Source organism: Eleginops maclovinus, chromosome 7, assembly GCF_036324505.1.
Source record: "Eleginops maclovinus isolate JMC-PN-2008 ecotype Puerto Natales chromosome 7, JC_Emac_rtc_rv5, whole genome shotgun sequence".
Classification (NCBI taxonomy): Eukaryota; Metazoa; Chordata; class Actinopteri; order Perciformes; family Eleginopidae; genus Eleginops; species Eleginops maclovinus.
Window position 1 is genome coordinate 15465907 of NC_086355.1, and position 22780 is coordinate 15488686.

At 39.7% G+C, this 22780-nt stretch overlaps 1 protein-coding gene across 1 annotated transcript; it reads left to right on the forward strand.

The window, feature by feature from the left end:
* The first annotated feature begins 9405 nt into the window (after positions 1–9405).
* chmp2ba (charged multivesicular body protein 2Ba) lies at positions 9406–21632 on the forward strand. The gene is made up of 6 exons (XM_063887689.1): positions 9406–9622; positions 12348–12439; positions 16193–16387; positions 17254–17356; positions 17742–17848; positions 19545–21632. The coding sequence occupies exons 1-6, from the start codon at positions 9589–9591 to the stop codon at positions 19656–19658; spliced, it is 645 nt and encodes a 214-aa protein (XP_063743759.1). The 5' UTR covers positions 9406–9588; the 3' UTR covers positions 19659–21632.
* The last annotated feature ends 1148 nt before the right edge of the window (positions 21633–22780 follow it).

Consider the following 22780-nt stretch of genomic DNA (forward strand, 5'->3'; position numbering starts at 1 on the left):
TTTAAGTACTTATTGTTCAGTAATGCACTCTTGATTTACTCTGAGCATAAATGTCTACTGTCTAATTACAGTCTACGATGGTGTGGTATTGAATAGAGGATACTGACTGTGCTAGCATGGCTATAGACACTTTACCAGCCTTTTCCTTGTTATCGAGTTTAATGAGAATATACTCAATTTACTGCAGATTGAACAATGTAAACTAACATTAACATCGCCACAGAGTTATAATAACATCTTTAAAATGAAAAACTTTATTTGGGAATGAGTACAAGCTCAACATTGACAATAATGACATATGGCACTGAATGTCTTGAGCCCAACTATCATCCTTGAGTGCTTTGGTCCTTCTGAGGTTAAAGCATCCTAACAACCCTAAGATGCCCTTAATCATCAGCACCATTCTCACCACATTTGCCCTTCCTGTGCATTCCATGGTTGGCCTTCAGAGAAAGTGATTCTTGGTTCATCCTGGTTCTGGGACTTTTTTCACTGGCCAGAGATCTTCAGTCCAATTATGCATCCATATTGAACAGTATGAGAAGCGATCCTAAAAATATGCAGTGAGATTCAATTCAATTGCAGTAACCAAATAACCTGACAAAAATGTCAAGCCAAAAAAGAACAGGTCATTAAAAGGGCTAACATAATAACTCCAAAGTGGTTTTAAATATTTAAGTAGGAGAGCCAATTTAATTTTAAACACACAGTTTCACAAATTATTCTCATTCATTTGAAGTCATGCTTCTTTGCTGGTTGTTCACCAAGATGTGGCTTTCTGTTATGTAGAGGAACTAACCTTTCGTCAGTCTCATATTCAATAAATTGTAAGAACTAACCTAGAGAAATGTGTCTCTGTTGTCAGATAAATTTGTTGCAGAAGTGTGATTTAATTTTTTATAATTAGACATGAATTGGCTACCAAACACAAACACAGCAAAAATCGCCCTCCCATTTCCAGACCTATTCACCAATCCATCATGCAGTCACACTAATAGGCCTTTTAACTGGTGTTAGTTGGAAAAGCACAGGTGTTACTAATAACGTTAACGATGGCTCTGTTCCATTCAGGTGTCCCAATAAATCCTGACAGTGAGCAAGCATGCACAACACTGACACATGTCCACATTTCTTGAGGGTAAATTATGCATGGTCATTAAAGTGTGCTAGAAGAGTTGGAACCCATCAACATCAATACTACATTTGCCCATAGATTCAACTGAAAACACACAAGAGGTAAAGAGGCCAAAAAAGGATTTCTTATTTTGTAGATCTGGTTAAATGTCTGAGTGAGACAGTCTAACCTTTCATCAGAGTTTACTCCACCAACTTTGGGATCTGTTGAAAGGTAAATGTTTAGGAACGACAACAGGAAGATTCATCATTTATTTCCTGCTTCAGCAGTGCATCTTGGTTGCCAGGTGCCACATCTGATGAGACTTCGGAAACTGTGAGTAACATCTCACCGTTTTTCTCATGTTTCATTCGCTTTGATTTCACAAAAGGGAGCGTGAATTATTCAGTTGCAAGCTGATGATGCGATAAGACATTATGGAAGTGGGGCAGCGTTTTGAAAGAAAATCACTTATACAGGAATTACAGAAACGTGGAGTTTTGCTTATTTCAGACGAGCTATGCTGCGACTATCAAGATAAGACCCATGATAACAAAATGAGTCAATTAATATTGACAAAACCTTTTCAGATTCAGGAGGAAAGCTGAAACAGAAGATTCTATCTTTCAAAAGTCTTAATTGTCAAAAATGTATGTTGTGTCCTAGAGTATTGACATTGTATATAGTGAACAATGATGCCAGTAAATGGTCTAATACTTTTAATATGAATGAACAACTATTAAACATTTCAAAATCTATCAGAACAAAGTTGGAGACCAGTGACTGGGACATATTTTAACAAACTGTTAATATGATCCCCATAACTCATTTAGTTCTTTCTGCAACCTGCTCATCTTGACAGACAGATCGCTCATTGTGACAGCAGCAGCAGACAAAGAGACCGATTATACCATCATGCAGGGAAGGCAGAGTTAGTCCTTATCTCCATCTAGTGTTTTCATGGAGGAAATTTCGTCCCTCGCTGCCTCCGCCTGCTGTGGAAGTGGGGCAGTGGAACACTCACAGAGAAGCCTGGAGACAGTGCAGGAAGTATCAAACACATACAGATTTAAAGTGGTGTCTCTCTCTCACACACACACACACACACACACACACACACACACACACACACACAATCATGCACTCTTGATAATGCGTATTACAACAGACTGAGACACACAAGCTCTCTGATACTGACGCTGGACCTCAGGGGTTTTCCACCAAACATCTGGAGAAGCCTGTGCCTCTCTACTCCTCCGCTTCTTAATGAGGCACAGAGATGATTATTAGTGGATGTTTTAGAGGGGGAAACGGAGGGAGGAGGATAAGGGAAAGGGACAGAAATTAGTGGAGTTTGAGAATTGTTTGCTTTTCCGGCTGTAAAAAACCCTTCAAAGAACGTGGGGCACCTCCAGTGCTTTAGATCTAAAGAAACTTCTCATGCCTAATAAACTTCCACTACTTAAGATCACAGAACCATTTCAGAGAGACGTTATTCTCTGAGAAGGAGGGGGTTTTGGGGATACATCCCAAGAAACCAAAAAGAAACCAGGTCACAAGTGTTGTGTCCCAGACTTTAGTCTCAGAGGTAACAGAAAGTTCAACGCTCTAAGTTTGGACACTAAACTATATCACCAAACATAAATGCTTTTTGTCCAACACCTTGTCTGCAAATGAGTTAAAAAACTTACACTGTGCCCATGATGAGGCAGGTGTGAGATAAAGCTGAGTGCCGTTCATGATGATATCTCACATTAGGCAGACTGCAGCATCATGAGTTTTTCTGTGCGGTTGCCCCGGGGAGAGTCCATAGAAACGTACACCTGCCTGAGCTCACTCTCTGGTCCACCTGAAGACAATTATGATGATGATTATGTTGATGATGAGGGGGATGATGAGGATGACAAGGCTCCTGTGCAGGCAAAGAAATTACCACAGCTACATTCAGGTATGCAAAAGCCACAATATCATTTTATTCTTGGAAGTCATACAAAACCAAATAACAGTATGTAAGGGTTTTGGTGACAGGTTTAAACATGGATAAATATGTTTTACACTGTGTACAACTCCATACTTTATATTTCATTTTCATAAACCTCTGAGATGTTAGGTCAATGAAAATACATCTAAAAAGCAATTATCTGCCCTATTAAATAACTTACATACTGGTCAAACTCTTTCATTAATTCCAACGTACACTGCCTGTACATTAAGTGGATCATTTCATGCAATTGCTAATTTAGTGTGTGAGAGGTGGGGGAGGAGTGCAATCATTACAGTCTAATTAAAGGGCCATTAGTGCATCTTCAAGTAAATGGAGTGATGCAATTTCAAAATATTTTTTATTCATTGCCACTTTCAGGAAAAAAATATATCAGGACTTGCGTCTAAATCCAAACTACAACATGAGTCTTGATGTTTAATTCAGTTTAAATGAGACACAAAACAACTTGGTGGGATTATTAGCACTGTAGCATCCATTTGTTTTCTAATGAGAAAGACAGTCATTTGTCAGTTAATGAAAATGGAATTTCCATGTTAAGCCAAAGGAAAAACTGTTACAAGCGCTTTTTTTTGGTCAAACAAGGCGCCACGCTTTCCCTTTTCATTATCTCAATGATCTCACACATTCAATTTTAATTGCATTAGCCATTATTGCACATTTTTCAAATGGAATTGAGACTTTTAATTGCAAAGACAAGACAAAAGAAGGCACTTTCTTCAGAGTGTGCGTGATTTTGTGTGTGTGTGTGTGTGTGTGTGTGTGTGTGTGTGTGTGTGTGTGTGTGTGTGTGTGTGTGTGTGTGTGTGTGTGTGTGTGTGTGTGTGTGTGTGTGCGCGTTACTAAGTGACCAGTGCACATTGGGTTTCCTCAGAGTCACCATGCTGACCTTGCTTGAAAACCAGATAATTACTTGGTCCATTCTGCAATTTAAACTCATATTCTGCATTTATAAAGATAAAGACTGCCCAGCAGAAGTTAATGAGATGATGCAGACTCAAAGAGAGGGTCACGTTGAATCCACTTGACAGATGTGTGTCACCCCTAGAGGGTCAAACTAAGGGGGACATTTTCTATTAAACAAAAGCTGGACATGGATTTAAATGTTAAATCTGAAAGTCCACAGATAATTGGAAGACATATACTACATATGCATGAAATTACGAATTTCTTTCCTTACCAGTTTAAGCAATGACATTGTGAAGAATGTAGAACAATTCCTATTATCTGTGACAAATGAAATGCTCAGCAGAGTTACAGTAAGACAAAAAGACACATATTAAATGAAACATAGGTGGAGAAACACAGGAAGATTATTTTGCTGTGCTTGCACCTTAAACAAAAATGTGGGACACAGGCACTCTTAGCCTTTTTAGGGCCAGGGAGAGATTTTTGCTTTGGGGGCCCCTCTCCATACTGCAACTTGGCGTTCTCAGCTTTTTCCACATTAATAAAACTGCTGGTTTCACTCCTATTTGATTTTTACTGATGAGAGATTCATACTTAATTCAGAATATACAACAAAAGAAACTCAGACCTACTGCATATTACCTTCCGTTTCCGGACCTTCTGTTTTGCTCTCTCTTACAGTAAAAGGTTGAGTTTGGGGCAACAAAAAACTGAAATGAAAGACATCAAAAACATTACGGATACTACAAATTATTCCTGAAGGTAACACAAATCATAGTCTGGATGTGCATTTTTCTGTAAATACTTTGTGAAAAATGCCCAATGTGTTATCAACAAGAAAAGGAAGAATCCTCTTGTTTTAAGATTTCTTTATTAAATACACACATTTGAACCAAACAGGTCAACTTACTGTGCATTAACTACCTTTGGATAGAAATGGATTAAAGCCAGGAAGCCAGGAAGCCATGAAAGTCAGGTTAATAAAAATACAGTACATTTGGCTTAAAAAAATGGTTGTTTTTCCATGTGCAATATTGTATTTATTGATGTACAAAAATCAACAACGGCTTTTTATTTCACACTGCTTATGCTGATTTACCAGCTGATTTGTGATTTGTCTAAAAATGAATGGAATCTATGACAATATCCATTTCAATTTTATACCATTGACGATGCAGTTTGATTTCATGGTAACATACATTTTAAAGACCATGTAAAACCACAACACCATCTACTCATGTTTGTGTAATCCTCACAAATGCATATACTACAACTAGCCAAACAACAGCTTGCTACTTTGTCTGTTTTGTCCCTCACACAACTCCACAAACCTCCTCTGAACTCGTCCTCTGTTGCCCTTCCAGTTGTAATATCTCTAATTCCCTCATGCTAATGTGTCTGAGCTGCGGGCCCTGCTGGGACATCCAGCCCACTTCTCCTGGTCACAGCCTGGCCCCGGGGCGAGGAGGACCCCGGACTGGAGAGACAGAGGGAGGCAGAAAAAAAGAGAAAGGGTGAAGAGGGTTCTGGTTTGATGCATGTAGGATCTACCCTCAGACAGATTGGCCTCCTCAGGCAAAAAGGACCTGTGGGTAAAACAGGGTGTCATTGAACCGTGTGTGTGTGCCTCGCTGAGTGTGACATCCCAAAATTGGCGCCAGCAGCAGATTTAAACAATAACACCTCGCTGTTTGACCTTACTCACAAAACTAACAGCATATCTGCAAGATGTGTGAGCCTGTATGTTTGTCTGCACATGTTCATATTATGATCAACACCTGCATCTACATCTGCCTCATATTCGGAGTGTGTCTGTGTGTGTGTCCGTTAGTGTGTGTGTGCTTTGTGAGAGACTGGAGAGTATGTGAGTGGCAATGATGATGAGCAAACACTACAGGGAAGAATAATCCCTCATTACCCATAATTCCCTGATGTTGCACTGCGCCAGTGAGCGCAACTAAATTCATCCCACGGGCAGAAACGAGTGAAGTCACTCACTCGATTTATTAGACCCATCCCGAACTCCCATCGTCCCCCGCTGTTTTCACACTGTTTCCTGCTTCCCAGCATCCCTCCATCTCTTCCTGCTATTTCCGCCACCTGCTGCCTTCCATATGTTGTTAAAATTATTTCCATATACTTAGACACTTTGTTGGGAAACTGTGCAAAAACCGAAGTGTATCAACCAAAACTCCTTGTAGTTGTATTTTTCTTTTTTTTACTCCTTGTCTTAGTTTCTTTTTTGTATCACGTTTATTTTTTATCCCAGACTTTTTGACCATCCTGTAAACTGTAACTTCTTCCCTGTCATTGTTTACCTCTATCTTTAATTGTTTTCCCCCCTCTCTCTGAGAATTTGCCCTCTATTCTCCTCTTCCTTTATTCCCCTGATACTCTTTGTGTCCTCCCTGCTTCCTTCAATCTATCTCTCTCCATCTGGGTATCAGTGAAGTATCCATCCATCAGAGAGAAGAAGAAAAAGAAGTCCCGTGCCTCCCATCACAGCTCCTTGTCTCTCTGTGTTTGCATACAAACATATTTCAGCATGCTTTCATGTCAGGGTCATATGGAAGAAATCAGCATACAGTCATTTTTCATATCCTATTATGATTCTGGATTTACGCTTGATAAATATGGGGAATGAGATATACATCCTGAGGGGGCTTTCTTGAAATTCTATTGCAAATGAAAAAATATAAAAAATGGAATTTGTGTTTTATTATGTGAGGCAGACATTCGCCGTCTATTGCTATGAAAATGAAACATATTGTCAAGATTGTCTCTTTGGTGGGGGTTGAATGATGAGATATTCTGCAATTATTCAAATAAAATGGAGTGAAAAAATAGTTACTGGCTTGTGTCTGAAGATAACAAAATTAAGAAGAAAAAAGGAGTCGGAAACCAACGTGAACTCTGCAGTTCTGTGTGATTGTTAGGAAATGAAATGGCACAATTGTTGTTCCATGTAAAAAATCAGTTATAAGGGCCCTATTGTGTTCACTTTAAAGTTTCATAATTGTATTTTTTTCCTCTTCTGTGTCGTGTTTACATGTTCAAAAAGGTCTTTATTTTTCTCATACTGCCTGTGCTGCAGCATCTCTTTTCTCTCTCTGTCTGAAACCAGAGCCCAGTCTGCTCTGATTGGTTAGCTGGCCTGCTCTGTTGTGATTTGTCAACCGCTTAGAGATGTCCCACCCCTTAATGTATGACGTACGATGTGTTGGAGTTCTAGCCAATAGCAGCAAATGTGTTACAAGGTGATGTCACAGTGTCACGGAAGTAACTAAAGGATTGCAGTCGAGGCAAATCAGACGGGGGACTGCAACTGCATCTTTGCAGACCATTTACATGCTCAAAAACCTGTAAACAATACAGGAAAGGGACCGCCCACCCAAAAAAAAGCACAATAGGGCCCTACTAACTCCTGTCTGTTTCACCAGAAAAAATTAAAACAGGCATCATCACCAGATCCAACAATCTTCGTCTATAGATGTCCATGATTGGGTTTATCTGTAAAGAGAATACAAAACACAGTTGTTACAAGATTAACTCCACAGTCATCAAGTGAAAGGATCCGACGATTTGTTCAATGCTACCTTAAAGCTGAAAAGCTTGATGTGCTTTATGGCTGCAACTCCCACTGATTGTGCAGAGATCTCATTTCACACATGAACGTTTCTCTCCGCTCTCTCTGTGTTTGAGATACACTCTGTATTTAGTGCCTTAACATTTGTCTGCCTGCGGCTGGATCACAGAGAAGAGGAGTAGGAGGTGTAAAAAGGAAATAGAAGGTGGAAGAAAGTGGAGAAAGTATAGCTGAAAGATAATGAAAATGAAAAACAGACATTTATTTGCATTTGCATGATTGTTTTTTATTAAATTAAATTAAATAATTTACTTTGAGTAAAGTTGAGCTTACTTACACAAAATATGTTACACTAGTATTTGATTTCTGTTAAGTGGACAAGTTTTGCCCGCCATTTATGAAAAATAAATGATATACATCACAGGTTGAAAAAATCCCAAATTTGACCCACACAATTTGATTTACATGCTCCCACTTTGTAGAAGCAAAGCCAGAGATACAGGCTTGGTACCTGCAGGCCCCTCTGGGTGCTTGGGGCTAGATTTATCACCACTGGAGCCCTCTGATGATGAGGCCGTTTAGTGGGGGTCCCTGTAGTCCTCCACTGATTAGCGCCAAACATCTTCCCTAATAACCTTAACAAGAACAACGCCTCAGGATGACATGCTGATGCACACAGGAAAGTGCACGCACACATGCATACACCTCTTTAGAAATAGAAAAAAGAGCTAAGGGCTACCCATCCTCCTCTCCTTCTCCTCAAAGTCACCCCTCTCTCATCGTCTGCAGCCTATAACTTGGCATCTCTCACTGGTTCTGGGCTGAGACCCCCCCACATTGCATCTTACCTCCCACCGCCACCTCTAACACAGAACACACACACGCACCAAATTGAGTTGGTTATGGTTCAAGAGTCCCACCATCGCACATAAAGTTGCTCTCAGCATGAACATGAAACAAGGCAATACGAATATATGAATACACGCTGGAGTGCATGAAAACTCTCGCCTCTTGGGATAAGGAGATGAGGAAGGAAATTGAGAAGAACAGAATTTATGATGCTGTGAGAAGCCGTAGGGGTTGTTTTATAGACAGAATCCCTTTGTGGAATGTTTCCCTAAAACAGTTTTCATGTTTGTGTCCTTTGACCAGTGAATGTACTGATAATTTGCCCATATGCACAGCCTGCTCGTATACCCTACATGCAAAATCCCAATTGAAAGACTTAAAGGATGAGTAAACCAATTAAGACATCACTTGAATTAAGTATCCTGAAAATATAAAATATACACAAACTCAATATTACTTAATTTGCTAGCCTAGCCATATCACTAAACTGTAAGAAGAAAGGTCTTTGTTGCCAATGAACATTTTATTATCAGTTCTTTTGCCATTGTGCTGCCTTCAGGTACTATATGGAATACTGCAACTCCATTTCAAATTCACATAAATATAAGTAAAATACAGAGATTGGTCCTTATGTCTCAATTTAAACACATGAAATTGTACATACTAACTTGTTTTTTGGTTATTGTAGGGGACAATAGGCAACCACTGTGCATGGATACATAGATAGCTGGGTGCATCCATTCAAGTTGTTGGCATTCAATGATATATCCTCTGTAATCGATACACTTTATATCGTACACGTCTAAAACAAAAAGTGTTAGCACCGTGTTTACATTGTTTTCATTCATTCTCACAGTTTGAAGAGTAGACAGACTTTTTGGGTCACGATCGGGCATGTAACGAGGTATAAGTGAAAGCGGCATGAGAGTCCCGCCGTGACGTCAGTGGAGCCGTTGAGTCAGTCAGCTGAGGGAGGAACTCAACAGAAAGTGAACCAGGAAACCGAGGCAGCTAAACAGATCCGCCGCCCCGGTGTGACGGCAAAACAGCGGTGTTAACGATAGGAATCACACAGTGCAACAGTATAGGATTACTATTTTGATATTTAGGTTGAAACAAAGCAGCACCATGGCTTCCCTTTTCAAGAAGAAGACTGTGGACGGTAAGTTTGCTGAGTGTGGAAAGCTAGCTAACTTGTTTTTAGCCTGGCTGTACAGACTGCTGTGTTGTTCTCTATTCATATTAGCTTTCCCCATTTAACTTGTTAGACCTGTTCTGAGTCACACTGCTGACTGAAGCCTTAAACCAGCATTCAAACGCCGTCAAACTTTATGTAACGTTAGCTTAGGTAAACATGCTATTTTTAACATGGCTCGGTTAATGTGAAATTGAAGCTGTGGACAACACTGTGTTTCGTAACATACAATGGTCGTTTAGGTTAGTTCCACTAACTGATCTAATCGTTAGCTCTCTGCTAAATCGATAGGAATAAGATATCTGTCTGTGTTGCTACACGAAAGCTTACGGTTAACCAATTTGTTTATCAGCACATAAACCGGAAACAAAAAAATAATCTGTGTCAAAAGGTTGAATATACAATTTGAAATCGCAATAAATCTAAAACGCAATTTAAAAACACTTCCGTATTCTATAATGTATTTATTTATCCAAGAGCTTCTCTAAATCGCTTCTACTATCTCCCTTCTTTTTTGTCTCAGGAAGGTATTTCTGTCAGTTTGTGTTTGACATATAATCTGCCTTGCTGTGCTGTGATAAAATAACTACAATTTTAGAACACAGAGCAAAATACTATTATCCGCTGTTAGGAAAAGGCTGTAAAAATATGACATCATATCATGCTGTTCTTTTATAGTCTGACGTGGTCACTTTTAGATAAGATAATCCTTTAAAAGTTCAAACAGAAGGAGGCATTTGCACTTCTACTCCAGCAAAAGGGACAGTTCAAAATTAGGAAGCATCATTAAAAGAGCATAGCTATTTTTAAATGAGTAAATATAATAACAAGGCAAAATATTATGAATCCATAAGGCAACATCATGAAAAGCCTTTCAATCCCAATATTTCAGTATTTGTCTCCAGGCTCAATAATTAGCCTCACAAGGTCAAAATGGAAAACAGCCCCTCTTTAATCAAAGTGAATGAATGAATTATTCTACTTCAGATACTGAATATATTGACTCCTAGGGCATATTAAAGTTCACTTTATCAAACTTATTTTTGTGGAGAATTCTCTAAAAATAGCAACGTAATTGTCTTTATCTTTAAAATGTGTACTCTGTTGGTTAAGGCAAATCTCTTCTCAGCACCGCCTTCGAACCCCCCCATCATTGTCATTCCAGTTTCACCAATACCACTCATCTGCACACCGTACTTACTGTGCCGTGCTCCCTCTACCTCACGCCGAGCCGTTGTCTGGTCTTCTCTGCATCTCGCATTCTTAATTTCTCTCAACTCTTGCTCTCTGGGCAATTTTTTTTTCCCGTTGATGCCCTGGGTAAGGTGGCTGGAGTGGTTTCTTGTTATTTGGCGAATGAATTGGGGGGGGGGTGGTTGGATCACACATATTTGTAGGACGATATCCCTCCCACTTTGAGACGTTGGCGGCACGTCACCTTGTACGTATACACGCTTCGTTCCTACAAGTGGACCAACGCAGTGACGTGTCTCGACTAAGTTCATGGTTGCTGAACTTTTCAAAAAGAATAAGCAGTGGTTTACTTCTTCCAAAAACTCCCTTTCCCCTAATTTACCTTCATACTTCAATTTATAATTATGAAGCTGAATTAATTGCTTATAATTGCTGTTCACTTCTTTCCTGTTTAACTTTTAGTGTAATCATTTAAATACAATTGTAATACTGACATCTGTTTGTCCTGACAGAGGGATTCCTCCTCTTTTTGAGGTTTCATGAAGATTTAAATAAAAGAATAAAAATAAGTTGCAAAAAAGTATTTTATGTGTATTAAAAAAAGCCCATCAAAATGCTAAATGTAATTTTTTTAAGGTTATACCGGCATATTTCTGGTGTGTGTGTGTGACCCTAATTGCTCGGGTTGTCCCTCTGACTCAGAGGTTGTGGATGAATGTGTGACTTCAGCGTCATACATCATCTCACATGATGCCACTCTGTGTGGGTGGTGTACAGCTGACCTAATATTGTGGTGTGAGCACTTCCACAGTGTGCTGTGTCAGTAGGCAGTTTTAAAGCGGTGCTTGTTACCCTGAGGTATTTTGCGTGCATGTGGGGACACAGACTTGCTCATGGTCACAATTAAGCCCTCTAAATAAATGTTTCACATATCTTCCGCAGCTGTCCTAGACCCACCCTCCTAACCACATTGCTTGAATAAAAAACACTTGATGTCAAAATGAACATATACAATCGTCTTGCAATTGAATATTTTACCACTTCATTTGCACTGCATTGTGGGTAATAAAGAAGAAATGGTAGGAGGCCGTTCAGCACTAAACAGCATAGAAAATAAATATAGTTGTCCACATTTTTGTGCTTTATTTTCAGCTGTCAGCTTCTGATCAGTAAGCGATGCAACTAAAAAAGGATGCCAGATTTGGAGATTTTTGACAAGGCTTTTTTCTTTTCAGCTTGACTTCCCTGTGAACATATAATTTATGTGCAATTGTTCATCATTTATGAGATCAGAAGTAAAAGTAACGCATGTATTCGATGACAGAAATGTAGATATTGAGTGAAGTGTTTGTGGGCAGGAAACGTAACCCCAAATTGCGCTATTGAAGTGTATCTTGGCTTTTGGAAATATTCAATGGAATGTATTTATAATTGTTTAGATATTATCTGCTTCACAAAGTCTGAACTGACCTGGCCTTCATTCTGTCTCTCTCCAAAGATGTCATCAAGGAGCAGTCTAAGGAGCTGCGCGGCACCCAGAGACAGATCACCAGGGACAGATCAGCGCTGGAGAAACAAGAGAAACAAATGGTGGGACCACACACACACACACACACACACACATATACACACACACGGAAGCACACACACACGACTAAAGTCTTGGGGACAAAAGTTCCTTCTTCAAAAATAAATGTTCCATATATTACTACATATTGCATCAATGCTTTATAAAGACCCCCTTTTTTCCCCCTCACACACACAAAGAGATGCATATAACATGTACTTCCTACCGTCTGGGATCCCGCCTGATTGGCTAATGGCTCTAAATGGATAGACAAAAATTATCCGGTGTGGTGGATCAGGCTATATTCACAGTCGCACATAACATTTCCCGTCCCTGAAAGATGAAAGCATCCTCTCCCCTCTGTTGTATTAAATAAATATCATACAGGACATAATTACCTCCCCGGAGAAGCAGATTTTTTATTCCTTATTAATGCTTTCCGCTAATTAGTCTAGTTTTTTTTCAAGCTTTGTTACGCGTTTTGAATAAAATATAATTTAGCCAAGAAATGGAAATGACCTATATTAGCAGTTTGGCACAATGATAAAGTCTGTTGCCCCCTCCACCAAGCAAGCTTCAATTGTGAATTAAAGCACAAATGAAAATGGAACAGGACAGAAGTTATGCCCTCAAAAATGTGTAATAATAAGTCCAAGTGTGTTTTATGTAATTCAGGTTAATATAAGGATCTACTTTTTTGAGTTTTTTTATGTTATAGTGGTATATTTAAGACCATTCAGAAAACATATTGAAATGTATGAAATGTGGCATCTTGCAACAAATAATTTGGAAAGATGTTTATTTAGAGGAAAACCATAGAAACCAGGTAATTAGATTGAAGCTGCTGTTGCAACACATTATCCATCTGTTGTTCGGAAAAATCTTTGTTTAAACAAAAAGACTCTCCGTTGCTACCGGGCAAAGTCTGCTAACGGCCTCACATTTGTGAGCTGCATTCCTCCATGTCTGTGGGAGCGCTGTCTATCCATCACCCCCCTCCGTCCTGCTCTGACAGGGCAGTAAATAAGACATTATACGCTTCACATCAGAAGCGTATAATGCTCTCATCTCTATCTCCTTCCTGCTAAAGCATTCATAGTTTTTCACATGACAGTACAGTAACATTATTATTGTCACTGTGTGCATTTTGTACTCACAGGACGACAGCTCTATTCTCCGTGGGATTTTTTCTGCTTACAAATGCATCCAAATACAGACTTACCCTAATGAACCTGTCTCTGTGTGAGACAGAGAGACAGTACGTCTGTGTCTTCATCAAACATTAATAATTGATTATTGTTTCCTGAAGATGCGTTTATCTCACATACAGAAAATAAACAACACATGCTGTACGCTCTGTAGCAGCGCTCAGAGGCCTGGCTAGCTTACTGTAACCTGCAGCTCCTCTCCTATCCCTCGGGAGGCTCACACACACTCATACCCACGCACAGCATCCCTGTGGGCTTCAGTGTTTACCAAAGCAAAAAGCACGTGTTTGCTTGCCACTGTGTAAGGCTTGATCCAGATGACTTTATTTGCTATGTCTATATCTGCAAAGACACTGGCCTCTCGGGAGCATTTCAGATGCATTTCTGTTATTTGTTATCAATGCATACAGTGTGTATGTACGCACCAGCAGCGCAATAGCACTGCTATTACAGCTAGAGGAGATCATGGTAGCACTGAGCAGCTTATAAGGTTAGTTACAGCACTCAGAAGGGATTTACATATTGATCCCACAATTTAATTTACTCTTCAAAAGCCCTCCTGATCTGAGAGTTATGCTATGTCACTTAAAGGAATACTCCGGAGTAGATTCACCCTAGGTTAATTTGAACCGTGACATCCAGCCAAGTAGCGCACCCGAAGTTTTTCCGATCTTGGCCGAACATCAGCCGAGTTACGGAGTTCTCCCGAATAGCTTAGTACACGCGCTAACGGAACCTCGACCTATCTCCAAAATTACCACACTACAATCACCTGTTATGACACCAAACTTCTGCAGTAGTATAAATGTGGTACATATATGTATACAAGAGAATGGCATCTTGTCCTATCTTTTCACTTCGCGCTGTAGCAGCAAATAACAGTCTTCTTCTTTCGCTGCAGTAGCCCGAAGTAACCGTGTTTGACTATCCTCCGTCACGTGTACACAGTTGTTTCCGTCAACAGAGTATAACAAAACAAAATCACTGAATTGTGATAATGGCTTATATTTAAAAGGCAACACTAAAAAGATACTTCAAATGTTACCTACTATCAATTAGACAAGGATTTTAGTTATCAATACTGACGCTGAATTCACTTTTCCTTGTGCATATTATGAGTTTCGATGAGGACTTTTACGGGCTATTCCCAGATCAAGGAAGTGACGTCGACGCAGCTTTAGCAGATTAGAAGTTATTCGGCTTGTGTTGATACTAATACACTCCTGGACTATGTACAAACTTCGAAATGCATCGTTTTGTGAGTACAGACCACATTTATACTACTGCAGAAGTTTGGTGTCATAACAGGTGATTGTAGTGTGGTAATTTTGGAGATAGGTCGAGGTTCCGTTAGCGCGTGTACTAAGCTATTCGGGAGAACTCCGTAACTCGGCTGATGTTCGGACAAGATCGGAAAAACTTCGGGTGCGCTACTTGGCTGGATGTCACGGTTCAAATTAACCTAGGGTGAATCTACTCCGGAGTATTCCTTTAAGCTGGTGAAATGAGTAATGCAAAATGTTCCTTCAAAAGTCACACTGTGGATTTACCATTCAGAATCCTCCATGGCGCAGACACTGGCCTCATGGGTCAGTTGCATCGTCAAGGTTACTGATTGTTCCGTCTTGAGTTACCAAGATCTTAATGGGCAACTAAGCCCATTTTCAAATACATGGTAGTGCTATGGTCTCGGTCAAAAAATGTTAGGAAACATGAAAGCATCTCCAAAATCCCAAAGCCAAAAAAGAGCCAATGTTACAAATATTGATGCAACTGATACAGGCCATGAACATACAGTAACTCATTGGAATTCCTAATTTAGGTTTTGTAGCTCTTTTCAATGTGGCTTTTGGCATGGTTAAGTGTGTCTCATTGCTGAAACTAATGGAAAATTGGTGCTGCTCACTGACAATATGGCGTTTATACAACAAGACTTTGAACACCAGCGTATTTGCTCGGCTATAGCTAATCTGCAGAATAGGGAGCCTGAAATCCTCTATTTTTCTTTATTTATATGCTTACACCCAGGAAAAATAGCTTCTAATATAATGTTCGATGTAAGGCCGATAATAACTTACTTGCCCATCAAACCGGGAGACACCAGGGCTCTCAGTGGATCAGAAATTACAATATTGATGAATTAGAATTAGTTCTGTCAAACCAAATACCATTGTGTAATTTTGAACATCGACTCCATTGTTAGAATTTCCTACCATAAATAGTTTGTGCATACTCACACTAATGTGCTGAATGAGTTTACTGTGCCTGCACAATTATCCAAAGTTTTATCAAAATTGCAATATAGATCAGTTCCATATTGAAATCCCAGGAAGCCCAATACTCGGAAAAGGCTAAATATGTGCCCAAATACAAATTTGAATCGCATCATAATATATATATTTTAATTATAATGAGAATTAGGATTAACACATGAGTTATCCCTCCATTACCGTGAGTCGATTCTGTTATTATAATTGCATTAAGTTATTTTTTTTCCAAATCGTGCAGCCCTATTGCTTACTGACATTGTACAAACTAACATTCTATTCTCCTTTTTTCCGTTTTTAGGAGGCTGAAATCAAGAAAATGGCCAAGAGTGGAAACAGGGAGGCGTGTAAGATTCTGGCCAAGCAGCTGGTGCAGCTAAGGAAGCAGAAGAACCGCACATACGCCGTCAGCTCCAAGGTCACCTCCATGTCCACGCAGACGAAGCTCATGAACTCACAAATGAAGATGGCCGGCGCCATGTCCTCCACAGCCAAGGTAAGACCCTGTCCTTCAGTTCAACTTGTCTTGTGTTAAAATATAAAACACTTTAACGGTCTTTGAGACTTTAAGATATCACCTTAAACTCAGGAAAGTTTATTGTGCTTTTGTGTTGAATATGAACTACTTTCAGTGTTTAATATTTAAGTGTTTAAAGTATTAATGCGGGATCTGTTCATGTTGAAAGTCTGCCTGTTAATGAGGTGTGAAAGGTGGTAATTGGCCTAAAGCTGTACAGAGTCAGACTGCACAAACACACACAGGTCAAACATAATTAGGCTTCAGATTAATGTAGTGTGATGTAGTGTCTCGCATTTTCAGAAGAAGAGGGAAAATGTGTTCGTTGTTGTATGTCAGGCGTACTAGAAGTTTGTTTACACACAGATTTTGAGTGCAGCACTTTTTCCTCACAGTGTGTCAAGTGATTATATTCGACGTGTTGTTTCAGGATCAGTGAACATATGTGCTGATCTTTCACAGGAAGGAAGGAGATGCATAATTTAGAGCCTGTGTGGTTTTCCCTGTCCTATGTTATCCTAACTCGCTAATAATGAATGCAGAGCAAGTCTACCAAAGGCCAATTTCAACCAAACTAATTGGGACACACTGATTTGTAAAAAGTGCTGATTTCTCTGGAATATGGAAGGCAATTCAAGAGTGATTTAAGTGAAGTTCTCTCTTACGACTATGTACATTTAATTTTAATTGGAGCTGTATTTGTTTTTTTGCACATATTTTACCACCGTTCTACTTGACATTAGGTTGCTACTGTTTTGTTTCTTTACTCAGAAGCAGCTCTTACAGCCTGATGCTTCTCCTCCTCAAGATTTATTCTTTAACTTCCTTTCTGATCATGTGTGCAGACAATGCAAGCAGTGAATAAGAAGATGGATCCACAGAAGACCCTGAAGACCATGCAAGACTTCCAGAAGGAGAACATGAAGATGGGCATGACCGAAGACATGAGTAAGCACACGCATACACACACAAAGAGCTCTGGTATTTACAGGCTTGCCAAAACCAGATTGTCTGGATGTGTGTGAACACTGCACAGAGTAACGTGTGAGGGGAAGAGGAATATGAAAGTGTGACGGTACATAGAGAGGCTATTCTAGGCCGCTGGATAGCTCAGTGGTCAGAGCTGGCAACCCATATGGAGTAACTGCTGCCTAGTAGGCCTCTGCCCCACAAAATACCTTAAAAAGAGAGAGGCTTTTCTGTTTCTCACACAACCATCCACACATAGTATATTACCTGTTGGAGTTTAAGCTATCTTACTCTGTCCAAACTGTGAATAAAAATCAATGTTTCTGATTTTACTGACCTTTTTTTGTCTCTTTTTTTTCTCCAGTCAACGACACTTTGGACGAGATCTTTGATGATTCTGGGGATGAAGAGGAATCTCAGGATATTGTCAACCAGGTTCTGGACGAGATCGGCATCGAGATCTCAGGAAAGGTAAGACATTCATCATGAGAGAGAGAGATAGAGAATCGACAGACTTTATTATTCTAATAATGATAATCCTTTCACAAATGCTTCACAATGGTAGCAAAATAAGTCATACATTGTTGAGTTTAAAAGAAAACCGATATTGAAAAAGACAAAAGTGTCGCAAATGGTGAGAGAAGGGAAGGAAAGAAAAGGAAATGAAGATTCAGTTAAACGGAAATGAAAGTCTCTCTGATTTTAGTGATTTTAAGAAGGCGATTAAGAGATCACTGACTCAACCAACCTGTTTTCTCAAAGTGCAAAGTGGAACGCACAGTACTAGGTCTGAGATGAGACAAATACAGTATAAAACAAACTGTGAGTGTAGAGTCCATCAATGGGTTTGTGTACAATGGTCTCTGTGCCTTTTACATATGCTACATACCTTAATGTTCCTTCTGTTTGAAAACACTTTAGCTCCCTTTTTATTTCGTTTTAATCTAAGTTTTATCACTATTCAGGAGCAAATGAGAAAATGTAAATTGTCTGCCGGCAGAATGAACTGAACAATAAGTGGCTTTTACCCGACTGTTCAAATGTTTCCCAGCTGCCACACGGTGGGGCTCGCCTCTAGCTGTGTGTGTGTGTGTGTGTGTGTGTGTGTGTGTGTGTGTGTGTGTGTGTGTGTGTGTGTGTGTGTGTGTGTGTGTGTGTGTGTGTGTGTGTGTGTGTGTGTGTGTGTGTGTGTGTGTGTGTGTGTGTGTGTGTGTGTGTGTGTGTGTGTGTGTGTGTGTGTGTGTGTGTGTGTGTGTGTGTGTGTGTGTGTGTGTGTGTGTGTGTGTGTGTGTGTGTGTGTGTGTGTGTGTGTGTGTGTGTGTGTGTTGCACAGCTGCTGTCTGGCTCCCCCTGGGGGTTCCATGAGTTATTACCTCTCATAACACAATCTACAAGCCCACACATTGTCCCATAAACAGGCAGGAGAGAACCAACAGGCGAGATTCATAAAAACATGCAAAACTGTGTTTGAATTGAGGGGGGGGGGTCGGTTATAATTTCCTGCTCCATCCCAATAAAACACTGAGCACAGAATCCTCTGAATACTCTCATATTGTGTGAACTTCTTAGAAAGCAAAACCATAAAACACAAACCCTTGGGCTGAAAGGAGCACTCATAAACTATGGTAGTTTGGGGGAACATAATATAATAAGGACATAAGCAGCCACATGTGTGATTGTGTCATATTCACTGGAATTTACATTTTTGGGTTTTAGTACGACTTCTCACATGATTGTGATATCACTCGTAGTAGCCTTATTAATCATACAGATATAAGACCTTTAGCCAACAAATCTGTGGACACATGAAAGAGGAAGAGATTAAAGGAAGATAAGGAGGTTTTGTTTCCCTGTTTCATTGTGCTTAATTCATGCTAATGAATGCCGCTGCAAATAAAGCTTGTGTAACTGCCACCCACTTGCGTTAAAGCTCAGCTAGGCTATGATCATTTAAAGGGACACCACAAAGTATTCCTGCAGTATGAGCTGAGTTCATAGTTTTCCATTATAATTGACAATAAGTTTGATTAAATTTGGACAGGTTCTTTTACATTTAGCTCTGAAATGGCAGTAGGCACACAGCTGTCAGCAGCAGCCAGTCCTAAAGCCTTGTGTGTTATCCAGTTTGCCTGCTAATGGGATTTTCTTTCCCCATGTGTGTTTCCAGATGGTAAGAGCTCCAGCTGCAGGAAAGAGCCTCCCGAGCGCCGCCTCCTCCAAACAGGCCACTATCTCCGACGACGAGATCGAGAGACAGCTCCGAGCTCTGGGAGTGGACTAATCGTTTTCTCTGTCTTAACGTTGGCACTATAGGCCTGTGCCACATTAATACTGATTGAAACGGAATCTTTTAGACACATTGGATTTGTCATTGTTGAAATGCTACAGGTGTAAGAAAGGGTGCTCACCAACACACACATTAAAGGGACAGTTCTCCTCCAAAATACTTTTTTAAAAATCTTACCTGAAGTGCTGTATCAATTTAGGTTCTATTGTTGTAAGTTGCAATGTGTTTGAGATATCAGCCTTAGAGATGTCTGCCTTCTCTCGAGTATAACAGAATTAAATGAGACTTTATCCACAGGCCTTGTTGTGAGCAGTTTTATGTAGGAACTATTTCCTTTATACTGTATCACCTAGCCAAGGGACATTGCGTTCACCTCGGCTAATAACATGAGCTACCTCAGGTAGGCCTAACAGACTAGATTTGATAAATAGCACTAAAGGTAAGAGGAAAAACATCTATTTTAAATGTGGAACTGTCCCTTTAAGACATTCAAAGACAGACATGTGTATTAACCCCACACATACTCACTCTTTCTACAGCAGGTCGCCTTACTGAACATTACGGCAGAACATCTGATCTATTTATGCGAATATAATATTTATTATGACACTCGAAGGTGCACCAAAAATAGAAGTATGACTTTAAGAGCTTTCATGCACCTATGCTGTTCACCTTCCATCTCTGTCTTTATAAGGGCTGCAGTGTCAGTGACCGTGGAACTGGCTTGACCCATCTGCTGTTCTGGTCTGTCTTTAGTCCTATTATCAGCTTTTATGTGGCTGGAGATGAAAGCAAGTTTTTATGAGTAATACCTGGTAATTAAAAAAGCGCTTCAGGGTTGTCGGCACCCAGATGGAAATTATATTGTTCCTCATTTAAACGATTCCCTTCCTCCTAGGCAGACTATCCTCCTCTCCATGTGCACATTTTGTCATTGTTATGTGGGTGAAATTTCCTGAGGTATCAGAAACGGGACACAGTTACTTTACCATGTAGGAGAAAAAGGCAACATCAACAACCGATCACTGTCTTCACATGAAATGTAGCAGCTAGCTTATTAATAATCATGTTTTAAAACCCTTAGGTATGCTACCGTAGTTACTGGAGATGATGTAACTCAGACAAACGTATGCATGTGATACAGTATGTATAACAGACTAGGGTAAGGCCTTTATTTCAACATAATGCATGAGGCGGTGAGACGGGTTAATCCGAGGGTGAGCTTTTAATTAGCATCACTGAAGAAGAAATGCTGTAGAGATTGTGTGAGAAAACGTAATCATCCACATTTAGGACTAATGGGAGACTGGCATATTGAGTTTGTTGATTTTTTGATGCTTTTGAGTAATCATATTAGGTTTTTTTTGTAATTCTTGGTTGATCTGGTTGTGTGTCTTATAATGGACATGGGGATTAAACTGTGATTGTAGGATGCTCCGTTCCGGCAGTCGCTCCTCTCTTTCAGCTGCTGTGCAGCTACTGTCATATGTTATTTCAAGCTGCCTCGCTCACACACACTACAACTAAAGGATGGAAGTATTTACTAAAATGATACTGTGATCCATGTTTTCTCTTCTGGCCCTACTCTAAATCAAATAATGTCCGCCAGCTTCATGAGTGACAAGGACGTACTGGGTTTTTGTCTTTCTCATTCTCTGGCCTTTTTCTTCCCCATTGCCAAAACTAATTCAACATTTTTAATTCCTGCATGCATCTGACATGTACATAACACAATTCATCTTGTAAATCATTATTTTCCCTACCTTTTCAACAGTCCATTGTGAGTGTGAGCGGAAACAAAGTTGTGACAGATTTCGACCTTGTTTCAGTGCTGTTCCATGCTAAGGAATTGACCACACTTTTTGAGCAAAAGTGTATGTATACTCTTCTGAATTTGTTTTAGTCATTGTAAACTGACTCTTTAAAGGGTGTATGGCTTTTATAATGAATAAAGTTTCTTCAGGTACAGGTTGGAGAGAATTTATGTTTTTTTCTTTAAAGAAGTACTAGAAACTACAAACAATTTACATTTCAACAGACTGACTTTTTTATATAGATTCAGATTTCTTTGTTCCAGTCCACTGGTTCAAATTCATTCCCACATGAATGACACACCCTTGAATCTTGCTCAAGTTCCTACAAAGCGTGCAGCAATCTGATTATAGAATAGTACATATCTTTATTGTGCACCAATAAGGAATATCGACTTCTTAAATTGTTTTCACGCTGCAGGGGGATTCTATAGTGTGTCCCAGAACTCAATCTGCTGAACAGAGGTCGGGATACTTCTTCTTGGCATCAATGTAAAAAGTTAAGTCAGGGGCTTTTGTCATTTTCCAACTATTAACTTGCCATTGGCACAATCCTAGGAAGCAAAATGTGGATGACTGACACAGATGCAAGCTGAAGAAGAATCAATAACTGGAGCCAAATGTATGAAAGAAACACCAGAAAAGTAACTGAAACAGCATTAAAGGGGCCCTGTTGTTTTTTTGGATAAAATCCCAAGTTCCCTGCACACACTCCCCCACCGTATCTCTTGAAACGCTTTGGTTGTACTCCTTTGTTTACTTCTGTAACATAGTGACATCATTATCATTAGGTAACACTTCTATTGGCTAGCCCTCCAACACATTATTTGTGATAGACTAAAGGGCTGGACATTTCTAAGCAGTTGACCAATCACAACAGAGCCCTCCAGCTATCCAACCAGAGCAGACTGGGCTCTGGTCTCAGACAGGGTGAAAAGAGGTGCTGAAAGACCGTTTTGAAGAATAAGGTGTGGAAACATGTCACAGCAGAGGCACAACATCCAAATATGAACCTTACAATTAGCATGATAGTGTCTATTTAACTGTGGTTTTGTATTAAATGGAAACACATCAGATATTGCAATACAAGCATTGTGCTTTTATAGATGCATATTGTTTCAGTAATCTTGCTAAAAGTATATGCAAACAATTAAACAAGTGAAAATAGCACAATGTTCCCATAATATATAAAAAGTGAAGCATCAAACTTAGAAAGGAGGTGAAGTTTGAAAGCAGTAGTGTTAGCACATCAGTCAGAGCAGCCCTTAGAAGCCCAGTAGCTTTATACTATTCAGCATATTGTGC

What these genes read in the sequence shown, in the direction of transcription:
- chmp2ba (XM_063887689.1), top strand. Translation starts at nt 9,589, where the DNA reads ATGGCTTCCCTTTTCAAGAAGAAGACTGTGGACG. An exon ending in CCATGTCCTCCACAGCCAAG is followed by an intron (nt 16,388 to 17,253) that starts GTAAGACCCTGT and finishes TCATGTGTGCAG; the next exon opens with ACAATGCAAGCAGTGAATAA. An exon ending in GGGCATGACCGAAGACATGA is followed by an intron (nt 17,357 to 17,741) that starts GTAAGCACACGC and finishes TTTTTTCTCCAG; the next exon opens with TCAACGACACTTTGGACGAG.